General features: G+C 41.0%; 1 protein-coding gene across 7 annotated transcripts in view; it reads right to left on the bottom strand.

Moving 5' to 3' along the window:
* The window catches only part of TEAD1 (TEA domain transcription factor 1), a 210260-nt gene that overhangs the window by 35799 nt on the left and 146543 nt on the right, over nucleotides 1-27918 (bottom strand). For 2 of the 7 annotated variants that reach the window (XM_043548913.1, XM_037899837.2), the window contains 7 exons: nucleotides 26248-26310; nucleotides 26096-26158; nucleotides 15602-15613; nucleotides 14348-14482; nucleotides 14095-14141; nucleotides 12910-12971; nucleotides 10642-10766 (listed from right to left, as the gene is read on the bottom strand). In XM_043548913.1, the coding sequence (XP_043404848.1) occupies nucleotides 10642-10766; nucleotides 12910-12971; nucleotides 14095-14141; nucleotides 14348-14482; nucleotides 15602-15613; nucleotides 26096-26158; nucleotides 26248-26310 (507 nt within the window). The remainder of the gene's footprint in view (nucleotides 1-10641; nucleotides 10767-12909; nucleotides 12972-14094; nucleotides 14142-14347; nucleotides 14483-15601; nucleotides 15614-26095; nucleotides 26159-26247; nucleotides 26311-27918) is intronic. The other 5 variants (XM_037899838.2, XM_037899840.2, XM_037899841.2 and 2 more) reach the window with 5 other exon arrangements.

Genomic DNA, 27918 nt, shown 5'->3' with positions numbered 1-27918 from the left:
AGAAACAAGCTAGATCCTACAGCTGTGTTTGGCAGGGTTAGCCCATGATACAGTGCTCCTGGCTAGCTACCAGGGTATAATTATTTGCATTTATCCCCATACTGATACGCTTTCCAATTCACATCTTGACCATTAGTGAGAATTAACAAGGGTTCATTGTAATTTTACATCCCTAAAAACCCACTTCCATTATTTGCAATCCTCTCTTAGGAGTTTTTGAAATAAAGTATCTCTGCTGATTCCACTTTCCACTTGTTAGCCGTGGTCCCCTATGCATCTAATGAAGTCAAAATTAATATGGTTATTTTTACTCCCTGGGTTTTGCACAAGCACCAATAACGATCTTGGCAGAGCTCTGGAAGCAGTGTTTGCTCACTAATTGTGACTGCAGAGCAAGCAGGGGGAGCCAACAAAATTGATTTTTTTTGGGTAGGTTCTGCCAAAAAAAAATGGTGGTTGTTATTTTATTTTGAAAATGTTTACCAACAGTGACAGATTTTGAACAAGAATGATGTGGATGATCTTTCACACCTGGTCACACTAACTTTAAGGAAGGCCAACTTTGGAGAATTAGTTACTGCCAGGTCTTTCAACTCATTCCCACCAATATTTGCATACTGGACAACGAAGTTTTGGCACCTATGGTCACAATCCTGCCACAGAAACTATGCAGGTAGATGCCCTACACTTGCACAGACCCCCTTGAAGCCAATGGGGCTCCATGCAGCCACAAGGGGCTGCTATCAAATAGCCTGTTTCAGGATTATATCAATACTAAACCAATGGGAACTGTCCGTTCTGAGCACCTCTGAAAAAAATCAGGGCACTTTAATTTAGATGTCTAAATACAGAGTATTTTGACAATTTACTTGTCAAAGTAAAGTTTTAAAATTTTACAGAGTATGACATATGTTCATTTCACAGTGCAGACGCATACTCACTATACATGTCAACAGAAGTGAACTCCATATTTTTGTGTACTTAATTCAACTTTATATTAAAATAAACTTGAATCTAGAGTCCACCACACTAAATTAATTCTTTTTAAAAGATTGATCCATCTACATTTAAGTTTATTTGCTCTTCTTTTTATGTAAGAAGGAGGCTAGACAAAGAGTTTCATACAACCAAAATGTTGACATCTTTGATATGCTGCCTATCAAGAGTACAAGAGGATAAACTTCAAACACAGCTTAAGATGTGTTGATAATATAACATAAGTAAACTCCTGAGCCTCTGCAACATTTTACACAGTTAAAATGGAGAGAATTTTTAAAATGTCATTTTTTTCATCAGCTGAGGTGGTTTGGTTAACTTTTTGCATTTTATTGCATTTGCACAATGAGAACAGGTTAGCAGTTTCACTTTTATGATCCATTTCTAGTCAGCTTCACTTTGTGGCTCTCATTCACAATGCTCTCTGTACTCACAATACTACAGGATAATGTTTAAATGCAAAAGCCTTGTTTAAAAAAAACAAACCCGGAAATAAAAAATAAGAGACATTTCCATTAAGATTATATCTCCCCACCACTGTTTCTTTTTAAAACAAATTCTGAATTTTGGACCTAATGCTATTACCGCACATTACGGGTAGGTGGGTTAATTTGGAAAATTTGCTCTTCATGCTATTCTTTGTAGCTGTAAGGAATTTTAGATGTAAAACTGTTTCAAGTGCTGGAAGTTGCTGTGAAAGCAGTCGTCACAGTTGAATGCTCAGGAGAGAGGGAAGATGAAAAAAATTTTTTGGAGGTAGACTGACTAACAAATACCTAATCAGATCAATTTGGGCTGCAACAGGAGAATGAGACAGGTAAAATATATTTAGGAGAAAGTCTATTGTATTGAAATTATAATAATTTAACTTTTTGAGTCTTTGCATTTTAGAAACACCTGTGAGGAAGACAATAGTTTAGGTTCTCTCTAATCTGCCTGAGGATTCAACTTCTGCTTGTTAGAGAACACATTTACTTGGTTTAACCATGAATAGAAATTTGTTCTGAACTTCCCAGGAACTCTTATAGTGAAACCACAAAGCACCTAAGTAAAGAGATCTTAGGCTGACAGTAACATACTGGAAAATATGATCATTTAATTTGGTAAGGTTCCAAATATACAGAGTTGGAATACAATTAAGGAAAAGTACTTTTTCTCTTACAAAGTGAGATTTCTCTGACAAGGTGAAATTCTATAGTTTGTTTGTAAGGACAAAGGACCACCGAACTAATAAACGACCAGAGAATTTGGAAGAAAAAGCAGCAGGAATTTGGCACGTGTATGTTTAGTTGTTTTTCACATTAAAGAGGGAGTCACTTTATTCATCCGGAGCTGCAGAATCAATATTCAGAGATGTTCCAAGTGTGGCATCCTACATCCTACCTTGCAATTTCCAAAAATACCGAAAGTTAAAGTGAGGCTAATTATTTCCATTCTATAATTTTAGAAGGTTTTTGCTATTTAAAATTTCACCTTTAAATGGAATAATCCTGTGATCTGGAAAAAAAATCCTCCAAGGGACAGGAGTCTATGGAGCAGGTTTGAAATCTACTAGAATACCGACCCTGAATTCATAGACCTGCCTGATAGTTACAGGCTCTTGTACTTTTACATGTTCATTACCATTGGAAGGGCACCAGAAATCTTTACTGCCCCAGTCCTGCAATAAGTTCTGTGTGGATACACCTTTAAAACGCACTGAAGTCAACAGGACGCTGTTCAGACAAATAAGGCCTAAGGTAAAAAATAGTACTTAATTCTATTTACTGTGAAATGTTACTGGTAAAAAGGTACTGAAAGACTATTTCATGGGTGGCCAAACTACCCCACGCCTCCCTACCACCATTCTCCACCTACTAGACTGGGGGTGGGAGGAGCTCAGGACCTCTGCTTGCAGCAGGGTGATGGGGTAGGGGCTTCTGCCCAGAGGGGAGGGAGGGTCTCGGGGCTTTAGCAGGAGCAGGGCTGAAGCCCCAAGCCCCGCAGGTGCCTCCCCTGGGGCAGAAGCCTCGAACCCCAGCAGGCGTGCCCTGGCTCTCGAATTTCTGAAGATTGTCATATTCGGCACAAAGAGGGTCAATAAGTTTGGCCACGCTTGGACTATTTCAAGGACGGAGTAAATTGTTACATGATTCTGGTTTAAAAGCTTCTGCAGATTCTTGTTTAAAAGCTTACATATATTCATTCATTAGGTCAGAAGAGGAACAAAGGAGTATAACAACCTAAAACTTCATTGCTTAAAATGTACATAACTATTGTGCACTTCTTGTTTGTAAATTATTTCTATATTAGGAAGAAATTAACACTGATTTCCATACTAGCAGATTTCCATAGCAGAGATAAAGAGCCACAACTACAGACACAATCAGAATGTTGTGAAGCAAAGCTAAACGAGGTCAGGGTGTAGGGCTGGCATTTCGTCTCCGGGGATGGCTTTGGAGTTTGTTGGAAAATTCTCTGTCACTTTAAAAAAAAAAGAAATCAGAAGTGCCCAAGATAAATCCAAACTAAGTTTTATCAGTTGTATTTCTTGCAAAATCCAGAGAGTTCTCGGGTCATTATGTTGCCAAGGCAGAGTGCTCCCTAAAATATATATTTTTAAGGCTTTGTTCATTCTCCTTTTCAATGTTCTGAGCAAGGAAGCTTCCACTTTTGCCCTTGGGAGAGTGTTCCATAGTCTTTGGACTATTCTGCATGCAATTATTTACAGTAGGATCCAGATAATCAAACCATATTAATGGTAAACTATCAGCCACCCTCAAAACTGTAAGTAACGAAGTGGGAGCTCTCATGTTTTCCCCATGAGAAGAGGACAAATTAAGTGAAGCTGCCAGAGTGACACTTCAGGAACAGCCGGATGAGAAAAGAAGCACAGCACCAACCCCTTTTATTACACAGAGCCTGCCCTCCCTGGCTAGCTTTGCGGTTCCTCGCCAACCTCCTATGGATGGCTCGTCACCCTTCTCCTCTGCTGGTTAGAAGAGCTGCAACTCCTAAGATTCTGCTGACAGGCCGATCAGCTAGCTGCAGCTTGTGCCCTGCTCTCCCCACACTGCCCCTGTCATTCTCCTACACAGCTTCTCCCAGGTTGCTTGACGCTCCCACTCTTCTCCCTTCAACCCACCTCTCTGGCTCCCTTCTATCTTCTCTCCTTTCAGCCTTCTACTATTACTCCACCTCAGAGATTTTTGTCCTATTGCTCCTACCCACTTGCCTTCTGAACCCGCTCCCATTGCCACTGACTCCCTGCCCAACACACAAATGGTTGAGCATTCAAACTCTGGTATGAAGGGTTAACATTTGAATAGGGCAGAAATGGAAGGAAACTGCCACAGTGGGACTAAAGAATGATATGAGTTTGGGTTTATAACTGACAACAAATTTACTTTTTTCGTGCCTTATTTTTGTAAAATACAAATACTGAAGCAGCTGTTTTTTTTTTTTAAAAGAAAGATACAAGTAGTTTCATAATACTGATACTCTAGTTAACCATTCAGGTAAATGTAGTGCATTGAAACCGTGGGAGCTCCTCGCAATGCACTCCCAATCAGAGGCAAATGTTTGTGGGGTTCTCACCCCTACATGGCAGGAACTCTACAAGATATTAGGCTACTCCAAAGAGGGCTTTGTGGTATTTATCCAGGCTTTCTTCACCACTGTTTTTCAATTCAAGTCTCTAACTTTTCTCTTCAATACAAGTGTATGTGTTACATTTCCCAGAGAGTCTGCACCTGCCTGGAAAATGAGAGCTCAGAGGCCTCTGCTGAGCCTTAGTCTCACTTGTACTGTAGTAGTGCAATGGGTTGCATGCTGAGCTACTGCACGTAAAAATAATACTTAGGACATGACTTCTTGATACCCACGGTTGCCAGAGCAGTATGTTTTGACCATCAGTAGTCGATTATGTTGCAAATCTGTTCACTTAACTCAGCTGGTTTCGTATTATTAATTCCAGTGGTGTGACTGCAGTGCACATATAATCTGGCAAAAACCTATTTGGTTAAAGCCGTTCTATTCCTCAGAGGGAGGACAATGTTTACTTTGTCAGTGAACTGCTCTATTATTCATTTTTTGAAACTGTAAGATGGCCTAGAGATACAAATGCTGTATGCTGTATAAAACAGACATGTTTTCCAAACTTTGATACATATCTATTAAACTAAATGTTACATGTTAATGTAGAATAATAATAATTCCATTATGAAAACGATATAAAGAGGATGTTTCAATTACATGGTTTTAACCACTCGGAAGTTAGGAAAGAAAATTCATTTATTTAACTTTGCCACCCTGTGTATGTGCATCGTGATGCTGTTTTTAGTTCCACAATCACATACTATTTTCCAAACATACATTTCCCTACAGCTTTGGAGACACATGTGCAACATCTTCCATTCCTGTGTAGCATTCTGTGTATGCCAGAGCCCATATATCACTAATATACTAGGTGTACAGTGAATAAGCCACCGACTTCTATGCTGTACATCTTACAAGGCTGCATGAAGACAAAACCTATATGATGGTATACTTCTTTATTAGGAACTTCTTAAGAGGAGGCTTTCTTGAGAACCTCCATAAATACTTGCAGAAATGTAAAACAATTAGGTCAACAAGTGTCATATTCTGACCTTATTTTCTCCACACACTGGCTCACACTTCTGGGCAGAGTGTGGATGTGGGAGGGATAGGTTTACCCTTCTGTCATGCACAGACCATCGTCTCCTTTGATTTGCAATGACAGGGCAATGGAACTGGTTTGCTGGTGTGCCTTTGGAGATTGATGGAACTTAATGAGTTATCAGGCAGTCCTGAGAGACAAGACTACTCTGACAGACCACTCTATGGGTTGGTAGCACTTAATGGTAAATTTTGTTGGTTCATTTGAAAACTCTAGAAAGGGTGGCTGGAGCTGCTCTGGAGTGGCCCTGCTCCTATCTCACTAAGAGCCCAAAGGACAGCTGTGAGCAATTGTCCTCTGTGCCAAAGGTTCTCTTGTGTGGGTGTTGCAGGGATCTACACTGACACCTTTCCTGTACAGTGTGAATATGAAGCCCCTGGAAGGACAATGTCTGCGCTGCATTCAGTATGGCACCCAGCTCTATGACACCATCATATCTGAGCCAGCCAGAACATTTGAGCAAATTACCCATTTAGATGGAACTGGGGCTTGTATGAGAGTCTTCTCTCTGTGAGTCTGTCTACATGAGGCTGACAAAGTTGGTGGGTTGAGGGAAATGGCTGGAAATATTGGCTGCATTGCTGTCAGCACCCTTCATTGAGGAAGTGTGACTGTCATTTGTAAAACAGGTTTTCAAGTTGGGAGTGGTGTTGGATCTTGGATACCCAGGTAGCTGCTGCAGCCAAGAGAGCTGCAGAAGCTGAAGCTAGTACAGAATGCTGCATCCCACTTATACACTGGGAGCAGGAGCACTTTATAACCAGTGCTCTGTGATCTACACTGGGGCTCCCACTAAGTTTCCAGATGGAATTCTCCATAATTTGGTTTTAATCTACAAAACCCTAGATGATTAGGGACCTTGTTACCTGAGAATCCACCTTTCTCCTCATGAAATACAGCCACCAATGAGACCAGCAAAGACACTTGGGTGGGCGCTCCCTTGATATAAAAGACAGGAAGCTGCTGACAGTACATTGTCTGAGAAGAGTTAATGACTTTGGAACTCATTCTCAGCCTTGGTATTCCAGAGCCTGGATTTGTGCATGCTGCCAGGGGCATCTCTTTCCCCAGGCTCTTGAGGAGGGGAGTAAATTGTTATATTTATGGGCAGTCCTCTTGAATGTTTTTAAATTATGGTATAGGTGCTCAGAGCACAGGATGGGGGCCTATAGATATTGTATCTCTATACATTTAAGAAAAATAAAACATTCAGCGTAAATTTACTGCAGGAGTAATTCCACTGAGTTCATAGTCTCTAAGGTCAGAAGGGACCACTGTGATAATCTACGCTAACCTCTTGTATAACACAGGCCCGAGCGATTCTCTGAAGTAATTCCTATTTGAACTAGAGCATCTTTTAGAAAAACATCCATTCTTGATTTTAAAACTGCCAATGATAGAAAATCCACCACAACCCTTAGTAAGTTGTTCTAATGGTTAATTATGCTCACTGTTAACAATTTACACCATATTTCTAGTGCAAATTTGTCTACCTTCAATTTCAGCCACTGGATCTTGTTATACCTTTGTCTGCTAGATGGAAGAGGCCATTGTAAAATATTTGTTCCCCATGTAGGCACTTATAAACTGTGATCAAGGCACCCCTCAACCTTCCTTTGTTAAGCTAAATAGATTGAGCTTCTTGAGTCTATCATTTTAAAGCATGGTTACTATTCCTTCAATCATTCTCACAGCTCTTCCCTGAACTCTCTCCAATGTATTAACATACTTCTTAAATTGTGGAGACCACAACTGAACACAGTACTCGAAGTGCAGCTGCGCCAATGCTAAATACAGGACTCCTTGCTCCTACTCAAGATTCCCCAGCTGATACATCCAAGGATCGCACTATAGCCCTCCTGGTCACAGTGTCACACTGGGAGCTCACATAACCCCAGAATCTTTTTCAGAATCACTGCCTCCCAGGATAGAGTCCCCCATCCTGTAAGTACAGCCTATGTCATTTGTTCCCAGATTTATACAGTTTACCATTCCCTCTCAAGGAAATCACTCCTGATTTACACTGAGGTAAAGGAGCTCAGAGTCTGACCCCCAGAGCGTATTAAAGCCACTGCATTAGGCAAGAACATAGAAACAAGGGTGCTACTTTTGTTCCAAATGAATAATGGAATTGATGGAATGCATAACCAGGGGGATAAAAAACCAATAGTATAAATATACAAAAGTTAGTGGAGTTACTCTGGTTACAGACCGGTGTAACAGAGTAGAACTGTCCCTCTCTCTAAACACAGACACTCCAGTTAAACCAGCATGCCAAAATATGACAGTTAGCAACCCAACATATGGTCATATATTTTAATATCTCACTGCTAAAATATATTGCACTTTTTAGTTTAATGTTTCTCTGTTTTAAGGATTCCTTTGATGTAAGGTTGCTGTACTATGTCTCTGATCTCCATTATGCAGTGTAAACACTCCCTTGATAACATCACCTAGCTATAGCCCATAAATTCTATGGTTTCCAGAACAGAATTATAAACACCATGTAACAGCTCCATGCTACTCCAAGCTACTGTATTTTACCAGCAATTTGAAGAAGAAAGGACTTTCTATACCACATGCTCATCAGAGTATTTGCTTTTCAGCAATAATCTCAATAAAAATTCACAGGTTCAACAACATGTTTTTCCACTGCAAACTGACACAAGCTCTTTTGATTCATGGTGTTTTGTGACATGCAGTAGGAGAGTTAAGCTGATACATTTTCATGGCAAAGACACAACACAGTGATTAATATTAGGAGCTACTTCATCAAATGAGCTCACTAATGGTTGGATTAAATAAGAAATATTACACTCAGCTCCATGGACTTGCCTGAGATTTTGCAGTGCAGAATCTAGATATTTTTTAAATATTGAATTTGGCACTAAGAAACGGACTAAAGTCAAAGCAAGCACCACATTTAGATCTCTAAACAGGTAAGCTGTACAAACTACTCAATTATTCTTGCTCTCTTCATCGGAGCAGAAATTTAAACAAGTTTCAAATCAAATTAGGTTAGGAAGGTTGATGCTCAGCATTTGTTTGAAGCAAAATAACTTCTTGTCCAAATGGCTGTTCCTTAAAAAATATAAACTAGGTGACTCAGTGGAATGATACGCTCCTGGAAACTCAAACTGAAAGCAACAGAAGTGATTATGCTCTTTTCTTGGTATCTAGAGAAATTTTTGCCCAAATCACAAAAGTCTGGGTTTAGCAAAGCACCTAAGGACATGCTAAATTGTAAACATGTCCTTAAATTATGTCCCTGTTCCAGAAACAACTTAAACACAAGCTTATCTCTAAGTATGTGCTTAAAACCCATTGATTTCAACAGGAATTAACCACATGCTTAAGTACACCTCTACCCTGATATAACGCTACCCGATACAACGCGGGTTCGCATACAATGCGGTAAAGTTCCAACACCCTGCTCTGAGCAGCATGTTAAGGGTGTTGGGCTGGGGCCGAGGGGTTGGATAAGGGGCAGAGAGTCTTGGGGGTGGTCAGGGGCTCTCCCCCCCCAGGGTCTGGGAGGCAGGAGCTGTGGGGGGGCACTTTTGGGGGCCCCGCAGGCCCAGAGTGGCCCAGGGGATTAGCAGGGGGCTGGGAGCAGCCCGCTCCGCTTCCCTCACCCCGGCCCCAGCCATGTCGCTCTGGGGAGGGGGCTTGGGGGAAGGGATCCCCCCCGTAGTCACTGGCAGTGGTGGAAGCGGAGCAGCCCGGCCCCAGCCCGCTCCACTCCACCAGCTCCCAGCCGCAGCGCTCCGCTTCCCGCTGCAGAGTGCGGGACCTTTCCCCAAAGCCCCAGCGACACGGCTGGGGCTGGGACAAAGAAAGCAGAGCAGGCTGGGGCCGCGTCGCTCCACTTCCCGCCGCTGGTGAGTGCAGAGGACGTCCTTTCCCCAGCCTCCCCGTACTCTCCAGTGGCGGGAAGCGGAGCAGCCTGGCCCCAGCCCGCTCCACTCCACCAGCTCCCAGCCACGGCGCTCTGCTTCCCACCACAGATGCGTGCAGGACCTTTCCCCAACGCCTCAGCAACACGGCTGGGGCCAGGGCAAGGAAAGCGGAGCGGGCTGGGGCCGCATCGCTCAGCTTCCCGCCGCAGGTGAGTGCGGGACCTTTCCCCAACGCCCCAGCGACACGGCTGGGGCCAGGGCAAGGAAAGCAGAGCAGGCTAGGGCTGCGTCGCTCCGCTTCCCGCCGCTGGTGAGTGCAGAGGACGTCCTTTCCCCAACCTCCCCGCACTCACCAGTGGCGGGAAGCGGAGCGCCGTGGCTGGGAGGTGGCGGAGTGGAGCAGGCTGGGGCCGTGTTTCCCGCTGCTGCTGGTGAGTGCCTGTTGGGGGGCGGGGTATGTGAATAGGGGTCGGAGCAGTCAGGGGACAGGGAGCAGGAGGGTTGGGTAGGGGGTGGGGTCCTGGGGGTGATTAGGGATGGGGGTCTCTGGAGGGGGCGGTCAGGGAACAAGGAACGGGGGGGCCAAAGCAAGTTCGATATAACGCGGTGAGATATTTTTGTCTCCTGAGGACCACGTTATATTGGGGTAGAGGTGTACTTTGCTGAACTGTGGCCCAAAACACTAGGCAATTTTGTATAACTGGAAGATTGGGTCAGCAAGCCATTAAGACTGGACAGCAATGAGGCACACTGACATAGCTATGTAGTGCAGCTTGCAGTGAAGCTGAAAGGAGGCACTGAAAGGAGGAAAACATGACACAGCCCCTCACTTTCATAAGCAATAGCTTCTATAAAAAAAGTTGAAAAGGGGAAAATTGTACTGTAATCGGAGTAATATTACAGTGCATTTATCGATATCTATCATAGCAGCCTTGAGAAATAGGGCCTCAAAGTGACATCAGTGCCAACAGTGGAAAGCATGCAGGAAGAGGCTAGAAATGGTAAGTACAACTAAGAAGAGCAGAGAACTATTTAAGTTTACTGGGCGTTTCTTTGGATAACACCTACTGATTCTGGGTCTCTCTGTTGTTCAAGAAAAGCTGAGAATTCCACCAGTCTGAGTTTGGTGGTACCAATAGATCGACCCTGCCAAGCGGGAACTGAGGGTGCTGGAGCTGATGCAGGCTCAAACCCTGAAATACAAAGTATTATTGTTATGTACAAGTCAGTCAATTTCTCAACTTCCATTTTCTATATTAAATGTAACTAGGAGCCATAGGGATCTTCGTAATTCAGATTAAAAAAAAACATTTAAATCAACGTGGATTTATTGTTTGTTAAAGGTAAACAACATGGAAAGATGGGGATCCAACCTAGTGATCACAGTATCAATGTGGTTGGTCAATCTAAGGACGGTGTGAAACAAAAGTGGAGCTTCCTTGATTTATCTGGCTAGCGTGTCACTTTATAATCTTTGCTTAAACTATATTATTGTACACTTTACACAGCATTACAACTGACATTTCATTGGCAGCATGGTCATTCATAGGCAGCATGATCTAATGGGAGTCAGGAGACCTGGGTTCTATTCCTGGCTCACCACTGACTTGCTGTGTGACCTTGGGCTTTCCTCTCCTGTTCGTCCTCCCACTCTTGCCTATTTACAGTGTAAGCTCTTCAAGGCAGGGCTCTTCTATGTGTTTGTGCAGAGCCCAGCACAGTGGGGCCTTTAAGCACTACTGCAATACAAATAATAATAAATAATTAATGTAGGGAGATGAATCGTAACTTAAAGTGAGAATAAAGGGTCAGTGACTGGACCCATTATGAGGAAGCATGTCTACCATCAGAACTGATTCACCACAACTAAAACTGTAACTGTTCTCTTCCTTCAAATTGTGGAAAGTCACAAAAGGAGAAAGAATAAAGAAGGAGTGGAGCAACTGACCAGAGGAGATAGACAGACAAGACACCACAGAAGGTAGGGCAGAGCTAATCCCCTGAGATTTGAAAACCAAGAACACATTTCTGAAGTGGGTTCAGAGAGATGGACAACAAGCCAGTGAAGGTGAAAGAGGAGTCAGGTAACATGTACTCCCTGGAATGGGAATCTGACTGTAATTCTTCTGCACCTCAAATCTAGATAGTGGAGATTTAGGAATCCTATGTAAAAAGGGGAATTGCAACAGTCAAATGTGAATATGGATTTTAGTAATGCTGAAAATTCTGGCAGTGTTCTTGCAGCGGCAAGAACCAGATTCCAAAAGGAGATGTGAAAAACTAAAAGTTGAAGATGACTCATAATTTCTGGCATCGGGAACAACATTACGTAATTTAGGAAAAATGAGACAAGAGTGAGATATGCAAAACTACAAAGGGAAGTTTTTACTTGGAAAGATGGCTAGCATCTTTCAAGTAATCTGTAGTAGGAAATTATAATGTAGAGAAGAATGGATAGAATCGAGAACAGCCAATAAATGACAAATAAAGGGATGAGGAAGTTTCCTGAGGCACACCGTTTGTTGACATTTGCATAGAAATAATGCCCATTATTGAAACTTGCAATGAAATGTACGTGAGATGACAAATAGGGGGAAAGATCACAGACATAGTTTTGGGCAATCATAGCCTCTTTTGCTTTGAGATATAAAGCTTCTACCAGACTAAGGAGTAGCTAGCAGAGGAGACTTCTAGTGTCACTGGCTTCTAGGGTGACCAGACAGCAAGTGTGAAAAATCGGGATGACGGTGGGGGGTAATAGGAACCTATATAAGAAAAAGATCCAAAAATCGGGACTGTCCCTATAAAACTGGGACATCTGGTCACCCTACTGGCTTCTAACCTGAGACGCTCAGGAAGGAGAGAAAGATCAATAGTGTATATACCGGCAGTGACATGTTTTATGCCTTGTGGGACTGAATATAAATTATTTTGGTACAATTTTAGCTCTGATTTTAAGTAAATGCAATTTACTTTGCATGAGTGAGGGAAGCAATATTTAGCCCTTAAATTGCAATATGCAGCCCATTACCCAGTATGTTCTTCATAAGTCATTTTCTTGCATCATATAAAATACCACCAGGTGATATACTTTAGTGCCACAGGAACTGCTGGCATGTATGGCAGTGCTGGGATTAGGAGTCCCTTTTTCCTACCTAAGCAGTGATTTTTCTTCATAATTTATCAATTGCTTGTCCATTGATGTCTGGAAGGGACATATGAGACTCTGGACACAGATTAGTGGGTTCTGTGGGGCTCAGAAATTAACACAACACACTCATTACTTTTCCTTATGCAATTCAGCTCTGTTTAAAGGAAGCTAAAAAATGAAGTTACCTGAAATGGGAGCTGTGACTGTTGGCTGAATAGGATACGCCTGCTGAACGAATGGCTTCACACTGGAAAAAATAGTTACACAAAATCACATACTATACAATTCACAGTTCATTCAGTTAGTTATATAGCACAAGGAAATACATTGTTAATAATGTTTATACACCCAGATGTCTCTTTCCTAATAGGCATATTTAAAAGATAGTCAACAAACAGGTTATGAAGCAAGGAGGGGGTCACCCCAAATGTAAAACAGAGCCTGATTCACAAGTTACTGGGCTTGACAGTGTTCACTTTAGTCAGTGGTTCTCAATCTATTTGCCATTGTGCGCCGCAGATGCAGCTCTCTGTGTGTTATGAGGACTGCATCCACATAATATATATACTACCTGTATGGCCCTGAGGATGTCACGTGGGCCGCAATTGTGTGCTGATTGGACTGCAAGAGGGTTGAGAACCACTGACTCAGGTAGTAGGGAAGAATAATTCCCTCCACTGCAGGAATTACTGGATAACAGTAACAGAGGTCACACTAGATGATCATAATGGTTGCTTCTGGCTTTCTGTGAATCCAAATCCCACTGAATCCAAGAGAAAGACTCCCACTGACTTCAACGAGCTTTGGATAAGGCCTATAAAGAGAGCTGGGAGGAGGTATTCCACAGATCACGCTTTCCTGTAGGGCTGGGGCTGAACAGTCAGGTTTACAAGTCTCTTCTCTACATGAAGTTGCTGTTATCAAGGGGCCATGCAGCTTCAAACCCCACTGAACAGGGCCAGGCCTTTCATCTAGTTGTGGCTCACGTGAAGTGGTCATTCCCTGCCCTACAGAAAAATAGATGTCTGAGCTATCTTCTCTACATCTCCCCCCATGTCCTGTATATAAAATGAGTGAGGTAAGATTTGTGTTGGAAAAACACATATACATACACACAATTTATAGTGCAATTCTATACCATGGGGGGATTATTGTCCACAGTTAATATTCAGCTTCTGTCTTACAGAGTGTTATCACTTGTAACGTTTTAACAGGAGCGATAGGAGCTTTGTAACTGAAAAGGTTAATATAATAGTCTAATCTTCTATTTTAATCTTGCTAAGTATTTGCCTGAATAATATCCTCTGGCAATGAATTCCACTGACGAGTTACATACTGCATATAAAAGCATTCTTATTTTTCAGACTTACTCTTGTGAGGATCCCGGCTGCCCTGTTTGTATCATTCCTGGCCAAAACTAGATGGAGGGTGGAGGGGAGAAAAACAACTTTGTAATTGCCTTCTTTGTAGACTAATTTCATATATTTATACACAAAATTACTTATTAATTTTGCAAACATAGATGTAAGTACAATTTGCGCATAAATCCACTGATCTAGCCTTTATTTCCTACTGATCGTTGTTAGGAAATAAACTTTTTATTGGCGTCAGTTAACGACTTACCCCGGGTGCACCAGGAAATGTAGGACGGGGAATTCCTGGCAGGCCCAACTTGTTGTGTATAGCAGTAGCTGATACTATCTGAGCGGATGACATTGCTGCCATGTGCTGGAGTGCCTTGTCCTTTGCAGTCTGATCCTTTAACATGACAATTACATGGATTCTTAAAACACTTGGCACAGCAAATCCTGTTAAATAAGTGCAGCTACAAGCACATAAGCGAAACTTAAAAGGCCACAGAAAACGAATAATAGAAAACCATGCAGAAAAATATAGCATGAAGGCTAAAATACACTCAAATTTCCTCAAAGCAAAAATCTTCTCTCAGAGATGCATGGCAGAGCTGAATTCTCTCAGTCTGCTCTCCTGACATGCAGAGAACTCTGGAAGAGCAAATTGTTCCCCAAGTTCTGCAAATCGGATCCATGTAGGCAGATCCCTTTGCAAATGCAGTGCTTCACTGACTTCATCTAAGCTTTGTCTTCAATAGAGGTCTCCATGTATGGCTCTGATTGCAGGACTGGGACCTATGAGAGTTGAGCTCAACCATGCGGATCTGAGAGACTTTGCCCTTAATGAAAACTTTTAAGGAGAACATAGAATTACAGTCACTTGAAACAGGGCATTATTTCTCTTCATGTTTATACACAGACAAACATTTCAAATTCTGATATCCGATATATATATAGATATATATATATATTTTTAAATCATCACAAAAACAAGGAAATATTTGGTAACTTCCAATTTGAGAAATTTCCATTAATAATTTACAGTGCTTCCAAAACAACAACAAAAAAACCTGCTTTCAAGCACAGAGACCTGGCTTTTTAAAAAAAATTGTTTGATTATAGATTTAGGAAAGTGGATGTATTAGGACAGTAAAAATAGGCACACAGTAAATTTTGTTACTCAATGGCCAGATCACGTTCCTCATTTGTAAAAATTGTATTAATAAATGCTAATGTTTAGGTCCACGACTTACAGTGAAGGAACACAAGCAATAATAGGCAAGTTCATTTTTACAAGCAAAGTAGCAAGCATGCTGGCAAGGGATGCATGCTTTTATATATGGTACATGAATGTGCATATATGTTCCCTGTAAAGCTTATATGTAGTAGTATTATAGGTGAGCAGTTTCTTCCTTTGAACAGCTCCTTTAGAAACAGCACAGGCTGAGAATACAGTAAAAGCTAGCCAAAAAATCTGCCAAGCACAGCTAATGTACATAATACTTGCTTTAGTTAAAATACTTACCATGCTTGTTACCTGGATACAACAACAAACAGTTTGTTAAAATGCTTGTGTATAACAGAAGATTTTAGTAAAGTACTTCACAGCGTAATAAGAGACAACGGAAGAGCGGTTTGCCAAATATTACATATAAGGTATAAACAAATAAATAATTTTCACTGAGGGACTGATTCATCAAAAGATAAAAAAAGTAAAAACACTCGGGGAACTATGCTCTTCTCCACTGCAGAGAGCAGCAGATCTTGGGTGGTGGGTACTGGCCCTTCAGCATGTTTCCATGGCCTTGGTGTGATCCTATGGAAGCTCCTCTGTTGGATGGAGCTTTGTATATTTTGGCCTCTGCTGGTTTATAAGGGACCTGACGGCAGGTGGAGCAGGGGAGTAGCTACTCTCAGCAACATTCTCCCTTGCACAACCTGCAGGTTTATAGGCAGAAATCCAATCAAATGTTAATGCTTCTTGAAGCAGCATTAACACCTGTGGACCCATCCATAACTGCTCCTGCACAGCCACAGGGGAAGCAGCTGAGAGCAACACGGTTCCCGTAAAAGCCAGGCTGTCAGGGAGAAAAGGACAGTGGAGTGGCTGTGTAGGGGACACGGGGACTCTGAGGCTCCTGGGGTCTCAGGAGATCTGCTATTCAAAAGGCTGACTCCACTAGCAGTCCTGCACAGTGAGAAGGAACCTTCTGACTGAAAACGCTAGTAAATATATAATATGGCCCTCAGACAACGTGTGTGGTGTCCTTGATTTCTGACTTGGTGAATATAGATTTAGGGGCTAATCCTGCAGCCTTTACCCAGGCAAAACCCGCACTGAAATTTTGAAATTAGTTGGTTTGAAAGAACCAACAATTACCTGCACAACCTCCTTTCAAGGTATGATATATCCAGTGTCTTCACATAAACAATGCAGCCAATTCATGGGCTTCTTTTTGAATTCCCAAATATATATTGCTCTGCTGTTATATGGAATTTGCTCCTCTGTGAATCTAAACTCTACTGGGGGTTAAATATTCAAATGCTCTGTTTGGGATATAAATGCCTAACTGGGCATTGCTCAAGCCCACAATGAATTATGCTCTTACAGACAATCAAAAAAAAGAAAAAAAAAAAGAAAAAAAGCTTTTAAAGATTTCCATTTTCCTACAGGAGTCGCACTTCAGAGGAGCAAGTCCAGAAACAGCACGTGTCATTTACCCTTTACTAGTGATACGTCTGACACTCATGAGTTGCAGGAGCTGTCATAGGGGCTGTGCAATGAAGAGAAGATTTGTGTAAGTTATCGTGGGGGATGGGAACGGGTAATTTAAAAAAAAATCTGATTGTGAAGAGCTAAGTGTATGTGTGTGTGTGTATATATATACGAATAATAGAATGTACTGTTGCTATGTGCATTTAAACATCCTGCATTTCATCCCAGAGGTGCATGCCTTTCTGTAGTAGCAATGCATTTCAGTCTCTTTGACTAGTTACATTTTGAATTCTGCTAGGCTAGAAGAAGACAAGATCAGCACTGGCAATGCAAGAATAGCCCTGAGGGCAAATGTCTCACAGAGTTATAAAAATCTATATAAATTCTTCAACTGGTTTCAATGGAGCCACACCAATAAACATCAGCTGGGAGTCTGACCCTAGTTTAGGATTCTGAGTCTCTGGTCTGGCATAGTTTTTTAGCTGGTTAGAAAGGAAGTTTTTTCCGAGTTAAAAAGTTGCCTGGTTTAACTTCTCTTTCATTTCAAAATCAAATACTGTACAAGTAGACAAGAGGCTCCGATTTCCATTGGTCCTGAGCACACATAACTCTAGCGGAAGTCAATGAGAGCTACAGCTGATTGAAACCTGTAAAATAGAGCCCAAGACACTAGTCTTTCAAAAAATCTCCATTTTAAGGTTCATTTTTTACTTGGATCAGAAAATGAAGCACTAGCCACATTTACCTTAGCTCACTTAAAAATAAACAAAAATAAATAAAAAATTGCAACAGCATGTATAGCCACATCAATTCTGCATAACCAATACAAAAGCGATCACATTGTCACTAATGAAATGCAGACACTTCTGGGGTGAAATACAATAACTGATTAATAATACATAGCAATACTCAGAACAGTTTAGGCAGAAAGTGAAGAATACTATATCCAATTAAAATAGCAGGGGGAATTTAGGCAGGCAGATTATAGTAATTACCCAAATTGGAATTTGGCCAGGACACATGGCCTACTCTAACAGAGAATGCCATGGGATCTTTAATGACCACAAGGCGTCAGGACCTTGATTTTACATCTTATCGAAGACAGAGTGCCTCAATTATCCGGTGTATAAATTTGGAATAGCCCTACTGAAGTCAATGAAGTTACAAATATTTACACTGGGGTAAATGAGAGTAGGATTTGGACCAGAATATCCGGTAGCACAGATATTGGTTCAACATAGACTCAGAAGAAGAGGTTCCCTACAGCATTATTAACATTAATTCCTGCAGCAGCTTAAGGTATTTCTTGGATGAGTCCCATCTGGTATTGACCTGCCCTGACCCTACTTAATTTATGAGCTCTGATGGGATTACTGGTGCCCGAGAATGACACTGAAGTAAATCATGGATTTCACTTTTAAAAATCCTCTCTTCTTTTTCTCCCATTACCAAATTCTTGTATTTTGTGATATACAGTTAGAAGCACTAGACTAGATTTAGAGCTCAGTCATACCAGTAAAAATCCGGAATTCTATTGAAATCACTAGATTTTCCAGTGAGCTCAGAATTTGTCTTGCAATTTTTAGCTGTCTCCAACTTGAAGTTATAAGCCTTTTGAAAGACTTTGTGTGTGTGTGTGTGCGCGCACGTGTGCACACATGGACAAGGGGTAAATTGTCAGAATCTAACAAATGGATTATACAACTTTTAATGAACCAGACCCCTAGAGTTTATGTTACACACATTATTTTGGAATGTGGATCACTGTCACATTAGCAGAGGACAATTCTCCAGAATCATCCACTTTACATCCAAATTACAAATTTAAATACATTAAAAGAAACATAGGGTAAAACAAGTTTTACATAACCAGCACATTAGGATTTGTGCTTGACTTTCTTTTAATCCAACATAAACCACAGAATAATCAATCAGTTTACTGTAGTTCTACTAAAAGAAAAAGGATCTGTTATCCTAGAATGATAAATGGGGCTTTCAATACCACATTGACTAGATGGATTTTGAAAAAATATCTAAGACATAAGAAAATTAAGGGCAACAAAAGATCATGTGAATTCAAAAAGCCTAAAACCTATTGAATGATTTTTTAAGACAAACTTTTCTTGTAGGAGAAAAATATGATGTGGTGAAGAAGAAACAGCAATTTTGCTCACAAAATGGATTTTACAGTGTAGCGTAAGACACTGACATAAAATAGTTTCCTAATAAGTAATTTTGCAGATGTTATTTCTGCTCATATATTATATTGATTCAAATAACCTTTGCAATTATTAGCTGTAGCTCAAAAAAGATAAACAAATCGTGAAACTATACAATTTTTCTGGACAAAAGAGAGAGAGCACTTGAATGTTTCTAGCCCTGCTCTCCAATTTGCTTATTATTAGAGAAGACAGTAGTAAATACAAAAGCTGGCTATTTCAGCCAGGCAATAGCTAATGCCAAGAAGAGAATGCGCATTCAAAGCTGTCCCAACTTGCTGCCTAATGAGTAGCAATTAATCCATTTTATTGTATTTCAAAATGCTGAAGACTCCATTCACATCAAAGGGAATTTTTCAAGGCTTTTATCATTGTTCATTTAAAAAGTATAGAGCTATCTTTAGCATTCTATCATTGTCAACAATAATATTTTTTTTATCCCTCAATGTGGAATGTAGAATAATGGATTTTAAAACATGTAATACGTATGAACTGTAGGCATTTTAATGTTTCTTTTTTGCTTCTCTTTTAATTAATCTTATACGATGAAAGAATATCTAAAATCAAAGTCAAAGATAGGAGTGGATTCTGGTGTATGGACTTTTGCTTGAATTCTGTATCCTTGCTTTTTATTTAGGCAAAACTCCCACTGGCTTCAATTGTAGTTTTTCTTGAATGCGGCGTGAGGATTCAGTTCACCATTAGCACGGAGAAGGGAAAGTAGAATTTTTATCTGATAAAGCTGTTTCTGCATCTCAGATATACCAGTCCAGAAAGATGGGTTGCAGCATTTCCTGTCTGAGTGACAGTAACCATCACCAAGAGGAACTGCCTCTGAGTTTTCTCTCCAAGAATATCACTCTCCCACCCTCTCTTGCCTCTTTCTCCAGGAGGCTTCCATAACCTTAGAAACATTTTAAAGATGGGGGTGGGGAGGCTAAGATCCCTAAAAAAACCCTACAATATTTGAAATCCTGGCCTAAAGGAAATAGGATGCATTCCCCTCCCTGGCGAGATCTGTGGGACACTTCAGATTGGTGTATTTGAGATGCAGTAACAACGATTACAGGTAAAAATTTTCCTGCATGCTAAGATCCACCAATCCAGAGTGATTGTTGGCGTAGTGCCAGGTAAATTATTACAAGGACGACCATACTGCACCCTCAAAAATACTTTCCATTGAGGCTTTCCTCTCACTATTCAGGAAAAGGACGCTGGCAAACAGCCTTTACAAGGAGTGGGTAAGAAATATTATCTGTCAGGTAAGCTACAACAATATGCCAGCCAATTCCTAGAGTAACCATAGCTTTGCAATCTTTATATCCAGTCCTAGGATACTGGCAGAGGACGAACAGCTAATTGGATGCCTTAAATTCCTTAGCAGGAGTGCCAAGTACTCTATCACTGGCTGGATTCAGGCAAAGGCTAGGTAGGTAGAATGATCTCTTGGTTTAAATTAAATCCTGAAGGCATCTTGGGAACAAAAATTATTTACTGCCTACTGTACAACACTAAAAAAACAGGAACTAAGGTCACTGGGACTGCTCCCAGAAGTCCAACACAATAGTTATATGGAAAGAAAATTATTAGCCGTGAGTGGGCCACAGCCAAGGCCAGTGGATCCACCACTACAGAATTCTATAGGCCTGAAGCTCTGGATCCTAGATGTCTACTACAGACCACCAAATTAGGAGGAGGAGGTGTATGAGATATTTCTAGAACAAACAACAGAAATATCCAAAACACGAGACCTGGTAATAATGGGGGACTTAACTAATAATATGGCAGAACAGAACTTTTTGTTCCGGAAAGCGGATAAAGTAACAAGGGCGACAGCTACTTTAGACTTGTTTCCGACCAACAGCGACTAATTGGTAGCGAATCTGAAGGTGGAATGCAATTTAAGTGAAAGTTATTATGAAACAACAGATTTCATGATTTTAAGGAAAGGAAGGAGTGAGAGCAGTAGGATAAGGACAATGGACTTTAACAAAGCAGACTTTAACAAACTCAGTGTACTGGTCGGTAAGGTCCCATGGGAAGAAAATCAAAGGGAAAAAGAGGTTCAGGAGAACTGGCCATTTCTCAAGGAGCCAGTATTAAAGGCACAACTACAAACCATACCAGTGCGAAGGAAAGATAGGAAGATAGTCAAAAATCAAAATGGCTCCACCTGAAGCTCATTAATGACCTGAAAATCAAAAAGGATTCCTACAAAAAGTGGATACACGGACAAATTGCCATGGAGAAGTACAGAAGAATAACACAAGCACGTAGGAACAAAATCAGAAAAGCTAAGGCACTAAATGAGCAAGGGACATAAAAGGGAATAAGAATACATTAGGAGCAAGAGAAATAGGAAGGAAAGTAAAAAGAAAAGGAGGACTCGTGGCACCTTAGAGACTAACAAATTTATTTGAGCATAAGCTTTCGTGAGCTACAGCTCACTTCATCAGATGCATTCAGTGGGAAGTTTAGATCCTCTGCTTAGTGGGGAAGGAAAGCTAATAACTGATGACATCAAGAAAGCTGAGGTCTTCAATGTCTATTTTGCTTCAGTCCTCACTAAAAAGATTAATGATGACCAGATACACAACACAATTAATATTAACAAATAAGGGAAAGGAATGCAAGCTAAAATAGGGAAAGAACAGGTTAAAGAATATTTATATGTAAGTTGGATGTAGTCAAGTCAGCAGGGCCTGCTGAAATTCATTCTAGGGTACCTAAGGAATTAGCAGAAACAATCTTGGAACAGTTAGTGATTATCTCTGAGAACTCCTGGAGGAGGAGTGAGGTCCAGAAGACTGAAGAACGGCAAACCTGGTACCTATTTTTAGAAAGGGGAACAATAGAACCTGGGGAATTATAGACCTGTCAGCTAACTTTGATACCTGGAAAGATACTGAAACAAATATTAAACAATCAGTTTGTAAGCATCTGGAAGACAATAGGGTTATGAGGAATAGCCAGCATGGATTTGCCAACAAATAATCATGCAAAACCAATCTGTTTTCTTTCTTTTACAGGGTTACTGACCTAAAGAATGACATGGGGGCAGGGGGAAGCTATGGACATGATATGTCTTTATTTTATGGATTTGATATATCTTGACACAGTCCCACATGACAGTCTCATAAGCAAACTAGGGAAATGTGGTCTAGATAAAATTACTAAAAGGTGAGTACATAACTGGTTGAAAGCCGGTATTTAAAGAGTAGTTATTCATGGTTTGCTGTCAGATCGGGAGGGCATATCTTGTGGGGTCCCACAGGGGTCAATCCTGGGTCTGAAATACTATTCAATATTTTCATTAATGACTTGGATAATGGAGTATAGAGTATGCCTATAAAATCTGCAGATGACACCAAGCTGGGAAGGGTTACAAGCACTTTGGAGGACAGGATTAGAATTCAAAATGATCTTGACAAATTGGAGATTGATCCGAATTCATCAAGATGAAATTCAATAAAGACAAGTGCAAAGTACTGGGATGCTCTAGGTTTACTGGGTCCTGCCACAACACAGAAGGCTGGACTTGACAACTGGAAAATAGAATCATAGAAATGTAGGGCTGGAAGGGATGTCAAGAAGTCATCATTTCAGCCCAAAATGCCCATAGGAATAGCAACAAAGCAACTGCACAGCTGCTTCTCAACATGCTACCAGATTTTTGCAAGAGAATTTTGTAAGTGGAAGCATATTTAGGGAATAATCTTGTGGCAAGGCAAGAGAAAAAGAGACCTAGGAGACTAAGGCCATCAGGCATCTCTGGCTGAACTGGTAATTATGGACAGACAGAAGGGATATTTGGATTCTTTCCAAAAGCAAGAAGGTTCTCCCCTCACACTATAGTTGAGAAACGTGATGCTCAGATACAGGTTGTCTTAAATGTCCGTTGGTCTCCTGAACACTACCCATAGCACATTATATACAAGTTATCTTTGGCCTTTGCTCAGTGCTGGACCGCTTGATTCACCAATAGATAGGACAGCTGGATAATACAGGTATGAGATATGGGATAACTGCATTCCCTTGTTACCCCAGATACTCTGACACTGGCTGTTTTTCATGTGCTGGCTAATACTAACCCAAAAGATGATTTTACACGGGATGATCTGGTTATAGCAAAATACAAGTAACGGGTCTTTGCTGTAGCATGGACAACGGAATGTAAAATCAGGGATGCCAAGAAGTATCCAATCTTTCTTCCACCCCAAACAAATGACATTTCCCTAAGGTAATTTTCAGCATACGTTGGGAAGCATGGGTGGTTAGATATAGAAATTTTGGTTGTTCCATAAATCAGGTAATTCCACTAATACAAAATCTCTGGAGGAGTGAGGTTTCTTCTAAGGTCCAAAACAATCGGTTTCTTCCTCTTTCTGAGTGAGTTGTTTCAGCTGCATGAGGAGGTAGAGCGGTAGATGTGTTCCTCACCAAAATTAGAGTATTTGTATCATCATCTTCTTCCTCAAAATTTCAGCTCCTCCTTTTTTTGTGTGTGTGGGGGGAAGTGGCAGCTCTAATTTGTTTGAAGATGATTGTGCAGGTAGAGCAGGAGCCATGTTATAGACACAGAAATGTCAAGTGCAACCAGACGGCAGTGAGGGGCCATCTGCTTGGGCAGAGTCTTGGCTTCGCCCCTCCCCCTCCTCCTTCCCTTCAACGTGCTGGACACTCTTCTGAACAAGGAATTTGAAGAGAGGTGTCAAATTGTGTCACTTCCTCCTAAAAGCCAGTCATATAAGGACGGTATTCTGAGTACAGTATAAATACTTCCCTTGAGGCAGTTAGGTGGGGAATAGGCAGAGTCTTGGCTTTGCTCCTTCCCCTCAATGTGCTGGCAAGCATACCTGAGCTTGCATGTGTTAGTAGGAGGGGGCTGGTCACAACTTGCTGCTGGTATTGGTTAATTTCTCCACCATGGAGCAAACAGAGAGTGGAGGGAACTGTGCCTCTCAGGGACACATTTCCTTCCTTTTGCCGCCCCTCTCACAGGGCTTGTTGTGAAAATTGAAATTGCCCTTTTAAAAAATTAATTTCTCCAACCTTGCTGTGTAATTGTTACACAGACTTGAAGTGAATGTCTTCTGTAGAGCAGCAGGGGTACCGAGACCTGAGTGTGAAGGGAATTCTTAGCACCAGAAGGGTGAACTAATTTTCACTAGCCCATTGCTTGCTACTCAGCTCAGGTACAGCTGCAATCCATCAATCTGCACTGATGGATCTGAGAGTGTGGGAATTAAAGAAACCATTACACAATAAATTGTTGTACTAACAGACTGTTCATTCTTTACACAGCTCCTTAAAACCAACAGCCTTAGCAGGATACTTTTTTGAGCTCAATTTACGGTAAGTGCCTACAGAAAGTCAACTAGAAAAGGGAACTTTTAAGTATCACTGGAGTTTAGTTTTTTGCCTTGCTCTGTGAAAAGCTTCAGTAGGAATCGTACAGCAGGTGCAGTAATAAAGAATATTTTTGTTTTAAAAATAGTGTCTTTTCATATTTGATGGTATTTTAGGGTCTAGACAAATTTTTTTTTTCAAATTTCCAAACACGATGGCCAATTTTTTAGTTAGGTTCCTAGCTCTATATTTAGGTATTTCAATAAGTTTTCTGATTTTCAAAGTGCTGAGCACTCACAGCTCCTATCTATGTCAAGGAGAGCTTCAGGTGCTCAGCACCTCTGAAAATTAGGCCACTTATTTAGATGCTTAAATATGGATTTAGGTACCTAACTTTAAGCACTCAGTTTTGGTAATTTTGGCCTAAATTGCTACATCTCTCTGTATTATTGCACCTTTGGTTAAAAAGCAGTATGTTTAAGTTGCCTTAGTTCTTTATCAACCCCAACTGCTTAGCCAGTGCAGCTAAAAAGCCAGCCACCACAGCCATACAAGCTTGCCAGCATGCTGCCCACTACACACTGAAAACCAAATGCTTCTATCAAGTAGGCCTGTTATAAAGCCAGTCTGTTATTTACATATTGCAGTTCCAAGATCGTGGTAAGCTTCCCCAGCACTCACCACTTTGTATTGTGAAATTACTTTCTGAAATATTTTGCTTTTCAGCTAGAACAAAAACATGATTTGTTCTCATTCACAGCCGGGGTGGAGGTGGGGGAGGTCGGGGTGGGGGGGAGACAACCCATAACAACTCAGAAAAAAGAAAGAGGGGAAAAAAAGATTTATAAGTTGCTTTGCTTTTTGTAAACAAAAAAAATTTAAAAAACTCTAAAACCTCCTTGCATTTCTAAGTAATGTGAGGTAACTTTAAAAACGTAACACAAGATCTCCCTTGGAAAATCTGCAAAGACCCTTATTAAGCATTTCCAAGAGGTTCCTTTTAGGTTTGGTAGATCTTTCATGGAAAAATGGGGACATGTACAATTCATCAAGTCAGATTAAACAAACATATTAATATTCCCCCAACATGATGCTGATTGAGAATCTCCAAAGATTAACTAAGATAAATATAAATATAAATATTTTACTTTGAAAGGAATATATCTTCAGGGAATCATGTACAGTAGTTAATTTAAAGTTATATTAGACTGTACTGTGGAAATTTCAGCCTGCAGTTTCTAAAGCAATCTTAATAACTATACTGTCTGGCTCTTAGAGTAAATAATCTATTTTTAAGTATTCTTGAAAGCATTTCAAAAGCACAGATTAAAAGCATTTTGGAACAGAAAAGAAGCATCACAATCCCAATTACCGCTGTGGAAATGTTTTTTGTGTACAAGCGCACAAAAAAAAAAAAAAAAACAATCCCTCCTTTTATTTAAATACACTAACAATCTAGCACTAAGCTGTTAAAAAAATAACGGGTTAAAAACAATCATGTTTATGTGCTGAGTAGTTACAAAGAGTAGCTCACTTTGTATCTGGAGAGTGTTAAAATTTTTAATATGGATGCTAGTGCAGAAATCAGAGATTAAACACAAAGAAATGTAAACAGCTACCACATGCAAGAAAACTAGGTTACAAGAATCACAGCACCAGGCATTCACCAATCACCATGGAAAACAGGAAATGAAATGCATAGCAACCACAAGCCCAAAAGCAGAAAAGCGCATACCTTCAGCTTGGAATGAAAATCACGAGATTTCCTTCTGGCAAGAACCTGAATGTGACTAGACACCTGCAGGGTAGGGGAAGGGAGGAAAACAAAGGAAAAGCCTGTAACCATGGAGATGAAAAGCCCCCTACAACTGGGCAAGCCAAACGTACCTTAATGGCGGCTTGAATTTCTCGAACTTTCTTTCTTGCTAAGACCTGTATGTGACTAGACACCTACATTGTTCAGATTTATAAAAAAAAAGAGAGAGAAGAAAAGAAAAAAGAAAAGAAAAAGAAAAACAAAAAGGAAATCAAATTTAAAATATCTTTTTAAATTACTTTTTTTTGTGGGGGGAAGTTATTTGCATCTTCAGTAAGCTCTGCTGTTAAAGATACCACATTCCCAGCCAGATGCCTAGCTCTTAGCACCAAGGCTTAACAACACAGGCCATCATTGCAGTGACGTGACTAAGGAGAAAAAAGTTTAATCAATCAAGTTATATAGTCTTTTACAGGAGAGAACCAATGACACTGTTCAGAATTAGGCGTGGACCACCTGCTCTTTTGTTACAAATCCTACAACCCCTACAGACAGCCAAAGAGTCTTTGCTCATGCAAAGAGTCACTCCTTGCATGAATAAGGACTAGCCATATTTGTAGGGTTTGCAGAATCAGGCCCTTGTAGCATTCAGCATTGAATGAGAGACTCTATTTGACATACCATCAAGAAATATTACCAATAATTTATCGAGTTCTATGACTTCAAATGATTACATTAAGGCTGTGTTTTGAGCTCATTAATAGCGCTACATTTGTTAACAACTGATAAAATATTGACACACTGTAGGTCTTAAGGAACCATGAAATAATGCTACATTTCTTTATAATATGAATATCAGTCATGTTTCTAAAACATTGATAATAAGTGCAGGCAACTCCTTTTAAGACAATTTATACCAGGTCTGAATTTGGCCCACTGTCTTTACATGCAAGACATCAGTGAAAAATATGTGCAAGCATGAGACCCAGTCCCGCACTGGATCAATTCTACTGGAAGTTCTGCCTAACTGATGAGTGAGAGATTGGGGGCCATGTTTTGCATTAATATTTTCTCAAGTATGTGTTAAAATCCGTTGTGATGATAATGGATTAAATCATAAGAACATAAGAATGGCCAGTCTGAGTCAGGCCAATGATCCATCCTGCTCGGTATCCTGTTTCCCAACAGTGGCCAGTGCCAGATGCTTCAGAGGGAATGAACAGAACAGGGCAATTACCGAGCGATCCATCCCCTGTCATCCAGTCCCTGTTTCTGGAGGTCAGAAGTTTAGGGACACCCGGAGAATGGGGATGACCATCTCGGCTAATAGCCATTGCTGGACCTATCCTCCATGAACTTTTCTAATTCTTTTTTGAACCCAGTTATACTTTTAAATCCTTCCAAGTTGCTGAGCAACCAATCTAAACAGAAGCTGAGGGCACTTAGAACAGAGGTGGGCAAACTACAGCCCACGGGCCCTTGAGCTACTGTCCGGGGCGGCTAGCCCCCGGCCCCTCCCCTGCTGTCCCCGCTCCCCCGCAGCCTCAGCTCGACCTGCCACTAGCGCTCTGGGCGGTGGGGCTGCGAGCTGCTGCCAGGCAGCGCGGCAGGGTGGCTGGGTCCAGCCGGCCGGCGCAGCTGCCAGTCCTGGTGCTCTGAGAGGCATAGTAAGGGGGTGGGGAGCGGGGGAAGAGGCAGGTTGAATAAAGGGCAGGGAGTCCCAGGGGACAGTCAGGGGCAGGGAGCCGGGGAGGTTCATAGATCATAGAATATCAGGGTTGGAAGGGACCACAGGAGGTCAT

This window comes from Chelonia mydas, chromosome 6 (assembly GCF_015237465.2).
Source record: "Chelonia mydas isolate rCheMyd1 chromosome 6, rCheMyd1.pri.v2, whole genome shotgun sequence".
In the NCBI taxonomy this organism is placed as follows: Eukaryota; Metazoa; Chordata; order Testudines; family Cheloniidae; genus Chelonia; species Chelonia mydas.
The sequence above is the reverse complement of the archived record's forward strand: the minus strand, read 5'-3'. Positions and strand labels throughout refer to the sequence as shown.